The sequence below is a fragment of the Zea mays genome, chromosome 5, assembly GCF_902167145.1.
Source record: "Zea mays cultivar B73 chromosome 5, Zm-B73-REFERENCE-NAM-5.0, whole genome shotgun sequence".
Taxonomy (NCBI): Eukaryota; Viridiplantae; Streptophyta; class Magnoliopsida; order Poales; family Poaceae; genus Zea; species Zea mays.
This window is the reverse complement of record NC_050100.1, coordinates 168,603,188-168,609,599: the sequence shown is the minus strand read 5'-3', so window position 1 is coordinate 168,609,599 and position 6,412 is coordinate 168,603,188. Positions and strand designations below refer to the sequence as shown.

Below are 6,412 nucleotides of genomic sequence, written 5' to 3'. Positions count from 1 at the left end.
TAATTTAGATGAAGAGTGGCTCGCGGGACGGGTACAGTTCTCCATCCTGTCTGAGTTGAGCCTCGTGAGCTTGACTGTGACTAAATATTCCATGTTTCAATATCTGTGGGTATTACTATATATCCATAGTAAAAAAAAAATCTTAGAGAATCGGTGATCGGATCTTCATTGCCTCTATAAAAGAGAGAATGAATCCTGGCAGACATAGTAATTAAGTGTGTGTTTGCTTGCAATAACTTGATAGAATGAGACATTCCTCAAATAAAATTGTTTGGTTCAGGATCAAGGGTTGGAACAAGAGGGTTGAGACAGGACTATCCCGGTGTTCCCACTTATCCCTCCAATTACCTGGCAGACATAGTAATTAAGTGTGTGTTTGGTTGCAATAACATGATAGAATAAGACATTCCTCAAATAAGATTGTTTGGTTCAGAATCAAGGGTTGGAACAAGAGGGTTGGGACATGACTATCCCGGTGTTCCCATTTATCCCTCAAAATTGGAGGAACGGGAGAGGACGCTAGAAAATGTCTCTTTCTTGTCATGACTGTCACACAACACTGTCCCGCAACCAAACAGACCCTAAGTTGAGCCACAAATGCTAATAAGAAAAACAATATAACGGAAACCAAGAAAAAGGGTTAGCCTCTCTCTACCTAGCTGATCCAATTCCACAGGCACAAGGGAAGAAAAAAAAACAGTGACATGCATGGAAAATACAGTAGGGAGAAGGAAGAAAAAAAAAGAAATCAAGGAATGGTTCCTCTCTGCTCCCATACATTGGGCAATTGGCGTACAATGTAGCAGCAATGAATGACCAAAGATCGGGTTTGGGGACCTCTCCCCTCTCTCCTCACCAAAAACTCGTAGTACTCCTAGTTCTTATGGAAGATCTCTAGCCAAGAGCCAAACAGAGGTGGCTTGCATTGCACGCACGACTGCCTGCGCCTCAGGAGACGTCCTCCGATCCCCCTCCTACAATTAGCGGAGCGAGCATATGGCCGCGCCGGCGATCTCAGGCGTAGCCGTTGCGGCTGAGGTGGAGGAGGCCGGAGCTGCCGCACTTGGGGCACACGTCGGCGCGCTTGGGCACCATGAAGTACATGAAGCAGGCGCGGCAGCCGGCCGCCACGAGGACGTGGCCGGCGCCGAGGCGGGCGCCGCCGTTGTCGCCGGAGCCGGACTCGTCGGTGGGCGAGAAGGACGAGAGCGTCGACGAGACCGCCGACCCCCGGCTGCTGCCCGTGCTGCTGGAGCTGCTGCTGCTGGTGGTGGTGCTGCTGCTGCTCTCGGCCTCGTCCTCGTCGTCCGCCTCGCCGTCCTCCTGCTCGTCGTCGTTGTCGTACCCGCTGTCGTTGCTGACGCCCCGCCACGCGCCGGTCACGACGTCCGCCGCGCCCACGGACGACGACACGGAGGTGTACCCCGACGACGGCGTGGACGCGCGCCGGGTGCGCCGAGACGTGGAGGAGCGCGGTGTCGGGGAGGAGACGAAGGCCGACGCCGTGCGCGGGTCCACCGTCGTCCGGGTGCCGTTCTCCCAGTTGATGTAGTACACTTGCCCCGTCTGCACGAAAATTAGCTCAGAGAGAAAAAAAAAACGCAAGACACCAGCTATTAATTAGGTTACTGCGTTAAACAAACAGCTAGCTGTTGGACAACGCTATAGAATCTATTTGCACGTAGACCGTTCCTAATCATCTTTGTTGCGTTCTGTTTGTCTGTTTATACAGTGCATACACTCACACGAACTAGTGGCATTAGAGGTGGGGGTGGGGGTGTGCAGGCACTATGCAGGTATCGGGGAACAGGTTGCAGGAAGGCAGCTGGGGCAGGGCTGGAAAGAAGGAAACTCCACTCCACCATGACCGCACACGCCTTCCGCTTCACCAACAGCATCTCTGCTGTCTGAGATGGATCGGAATCATGGAAAGGAGCTTTCCAGCAAAAAGCCTTGCCCGATGGCAAAACTTTTCGCCTATGATGATGTGTTTGCGTTTCAAAAGAAATTTTAAAAAAAGATGCTCTTTTTGCTTGGGTTCTGTGTGAATTTCTTGCTGGGGTGGAATCAGATGCAAAACAATGCAACTTGGTTCCAGGAGGAGGAAAGTAAACGCGGAGGGGGGAACAGCTTGAGTTGCGTATCACAGGCCTTTTCAGTTAATAATGATGTGCTTCCTTGCTGCAGGATAAGTTGGTGCGTGTCAGATGGAAAAACTCAAAGATCTCTCTGCATCTGCAGTGGGGAACACGCGCTTGAGCAGAGCAGTTGATTAGGCTGGGTGATTATGGCCCAGGACCAACCAGCAACAGGGTGCAGAACCGCTCGCTGTGGTCCAGAAGAAATCCGCGGCGAAATCTCGAGTTCCAGATACAAACAGATTAGTAAAAAGGGACGGATCCGCAGGGATGTGTCAGGATTGAGAACACGGACAGATCTGGACTCGCCTTAATCACTTCCCTGCCGTATGAAATTGGGAGAACGCTAGTAGTATAACAGAACAAGGAGATGGAAAAAGAAATAGTCTTCTGAGCTCGATCGAACCGAGATGAAAGATAGGTTGGTTGTTGTTCTTCGTCTCTCTCTCTCTCTCTCTCTCTCTCTCTCTCTCTCTCTCTCTCTCTCAGAGATTCAGGGAGGTCCTCAAGAAATCCCCGCCAAACAATCCATCGAAAAAACCAACACGGGGAAGGAAGAAGCTGATCTGAACCGGGTCCGGGAGGCGCAAGGCAAGAATCCAAGAGCAAGAGAACAAAAGATGGGGACAGGCGGCGGGAGCGAGTTAATGAAGGGGCGGAAAAAAAATCCTATCCCCATCCGGCCGGTCTGCTCACCACTTTCACCATTAATGAGGGAATGATTGATCCATCCTTTCCAGAAACGCGCCGCCGCCGGCACCCACCAACCTCGGACTCGGAGACAGTTGCCCATTTATGGCCAAATGATTAGGAAACCCGCGCGCGCGCTACCGGCGTCCAGGCGCGAGCCGTGATGGGGAATGAGGGAACCGACCCGTAGGGTACGATATGCAGCAATGGACGTACCCGGATGTCGAGGCACTGCTCCCAGTGGTAGGGCAGTGCCACCTCGGAGTTCAGCTCCACGGTGACGCCGTCGGTGTCGCCGCCGCCCTCGGCGCCGCGGCGCCTGGTGCCTCCCCGGCGCCGCCCGCCAGCGCCGCCGGTGAGGGAGCAGTGGCGCAGCGAGGAGGCGATCATCTCGATGTTGGGCGCAGTAGTCATCAAGAGGCCAGGGGGGATTATGGGGCGCCCCGGGCGGCCAAGTGGGTGGGTGGGTGTGGGTGTCTGTGTGGAGGAAGAAGTGCGTGAGAGGAACGGAGAGACAGGCCGGGGGGAGCGGGGAGGTGGGTGAAGGATTGAAAGGAGGCTGCTGCTTTTCGCTGTGGTGGTGTTGTGGGGGCAGCGCGACGCCGTTGCTGTTGCAGCGACGGAGGCCGAGTGGAGATTGCAGCCGCCCACTGTTATATATAACCACTGTGGATGTAATCCTTGGCTCATTTCTTGATGATGAGGCAGGCATCTTTGGTCGTTTTCTTCTTTTGTTTGCCCCTATACCCTATAGCTTTGTCACGGGTTTTACTTGGACGCTCACGTTGTTATTAAACACAACACCCCAGCTGCCCAGCACTATCGCTCTTAAGGGCCTGTTTAGAGCAAAGAAATTGAAAGGCCTAAAATCTACATATTATTCAATTTTGGGTAGCAAGTGAATTTTATCCTGTTCTCAAACAAGTCATAAAACCATTTTCACTCCGAGTTGTTTAACTAGAAATGTATCACTACAAACAATAGGTTATTTGTGTTGGTCACTTACTTGCTTTTGCTTTTAAACAAACAATAAGTTATGTGTGTATCCGCCTCAAATATTATTCCTTGCAATGTGATAACGTTTACATGCATACCTTCTGCTATACACAAATGAGAGCTTCGAAGGCAAATTAAACAAAGAAGAGTCATTTTCCTTCTCCTTCCTCCACGAAAAAAGGTGTCCCTATGCATAATATTGTTCATCTAATTATAGGGGAGAGATACAACTTCATTATAAAATTACAAGCATGTCCATGAAGCTTGTACATATGATTCACAAATGACACAAGGGTAGTGTTGTCTTCTATGTTTTATCATCTTGGCTACAGAATCTTGTAAACACCTTCCTCCAACCTCGTTCGACTTTTGCCTTCGTCTTCCCGTATCGTTATGATAAAGCTAATGCCTTTGTCTTTTTTCTTGATCTATTCTGAAGGTAACTAGCGCCGAAGCACCTGCAACACCTAGAGATGTGTCGAGAAACAATGGTTATCTGTGTTTTTGAGGACCTTGGAAAGACGAAGGCCCCCAACAGTAACCCCTCGCAGTATTAGTTCGTTTCCTTGTAACGAATTCAGACTGCGAAACGAACAGAGGCCTTATGCCGAATGTCCGAAAAAACACCTTCCTATCATGACCCTATTTGGCACAACTTATTTTCAGCTTATTCACAAATTTAAGCAGAAGTTCTGCCAAACAGGCAGCTTCTACAGCAGCTTATCAGTTCAGCTGCTTCTCAGAATTTTGGGTAGCAAGTGAATTTTAGCCTGTTCTCAAACAAGTCATAAAACCATTTTCACTCTGAATTGTTTAACTAGCAATGTATCCCTAAAACAAGGCAACACAACGTTAAATGGTAGGGATCTTCGTCTTTAAAGTATTATCTCTTCGAGATAATAGCTTCAGAACAAAGATGGAGATAAACACTTCGGAACACCGCAGTGTGAATTAGCACATTGCATGTTCCTCCCTTCATTTAACCTTGATCCGAAGGTTAAATGGACGAAGAAAATGACAAACAAAACACTAGTATATCTTTTAATCATAATGGAAAGTGCGAATTATAAAGGATAAATCTAACTTATCTGTGTATCCACCTCAAATATTATTCCTTACAATGTGATAAACGTTTACATGCATACCTTCGGGTATACACAAATGAGAGCTTCAAAGGCAAATTAAACAAAGAAGAGTCATTTTCCTTCTCCTTCCTCCCGAAAAAGGTGCCCCTATGCATGATATTGTTCATCTATTTACAGGGGAGAGGTACAACTTCATTATGAAATTACAAATATGTCCACAAAGCTTGTACATATGATTTACAAATGACACAAGGGTAGTGTAATATCCTAGAAAAAATGTTGCCAAAGGTTGATCTTCGGTGCATGGATGTGGGAAAAGGGTTGTGGGCCGTTGGATGCTAAGTCGGAGTCATCTGTGGCGTCGCTTCTTTTCTCCCGCAAAGAAAACCATAGTGGTGGCCTTTTCCCCCTTTTGCCCCTACTTGGTCGCCACCCCTTCCCCCCCTCCCACACTTGGCCGCCCCTCCCTCCTTTCCCCTTGGGCTGGTCGTCCTCTCCTCCCATGGCAGCCCCTCTCCACGGCTTCCTCCTCCCTCTAGATCTCCCCCGCGCAGCAAGGATCGAGAAGAGGAGGAGCACGTTGAATTGAAGGGGAAGAGAGGATCAAGGAGATGTTCTTCCCCATCTCTTCTTGCAGAATTTCTTGGGGAAACCCTAGGTATGGATGAGATGCTTATTCCTCCCTGTAATTATGTGTTTTTGGAGGTTGTGGATCATGGGAATTAAAAGATTAGAGGTTGGATTAGATGTAGGGTTAGGTTTTGATCTCGAATTTAGTTTTCTGCAGAATGGCAGATTCGATAGTTTCTGTTCATGCCAGTTTTCCATGGTCTTAGTGGCCTCAAAAAAAATAAAAAGTCTATATATGAGTCATAGATAATTTGTAGATCTTTCCGTGGCCGCAAAGAACACCTCAATCGGACATCAGATCAGAGAGTTATTGCAGTTTGATTATAGCAGTTTTTCAGTCTCTTAATTCTGTGCAGAATCTGTTCTCTTAAGATTTAGGCAATTGTATCAACAGAATTAAACCTTGGGTTTGTAAGAAAAGATGTAGATAATTTCATAAGCTTTCCAGATTGTTAAAGAGTGCATTCATATGAATTATGAAACTCCAGTTATGTTTGTTTTATTGTGGCTGTTTCTGTTGGCCTGACAGAAATGAGTGGGTCTGTTCACTGGTAGGTTTCATCAGGTAAATGGCCGAATTGGCTCTCCCAGCTATTGAGACTTTTGTAGAGGGATAAAAGTTATTACTTACAGCAGAATTTCATGATTTTTGGTTGAGTAGTTTGTGAGATATCGAATTTTGAAAGTTAACTATGCTGCTGTCTAAAACAGATTCAGTCAGTTATCTTGTGAGATGTTTTAGAACTTATAGATGGCAGAATTTAATTATCCATCAAATGCCGAAGGTGTAGAGTATTTTGTGTAGATACTCCTAGAGTATTTGTTTGATATCACCACTGTTATAATTTTAAAGATACAAAATTAACAAACAAC

At 47.3% G+C, this 6,412-nt stretch overlaps 1 protein-coding gene across 1 annotated transcript; it reads right to left on the bottom strand.

The window, feature by feature from the left end:
* Positions 1–685: 685 nt before the first annotated feature.
* LOC100283602 (major ampullate spidroin 2-2) lies at positions 686–3,383 on the bottom strand. The gene is made up of 2 exons (NM_001156503.2): positions 3,045–3,383; positions 686–1,566 (listed from the first exon to the last, which is right to left on the bottom strand). The coding sequence occupies exons 1-2, from the start codon at positions 3,240–3,242 to the stop codon at positions 1,015–1,017; spliced, it is 750 nt and encodes a 249-aa protein (NP_001149975.2). The 5' UTR covers positions 3,243–3,383; the 3' UTR covers positions 686–1,014.
* Positions 3,384–6,412: the final 3,029 nt, after the last annotated feature.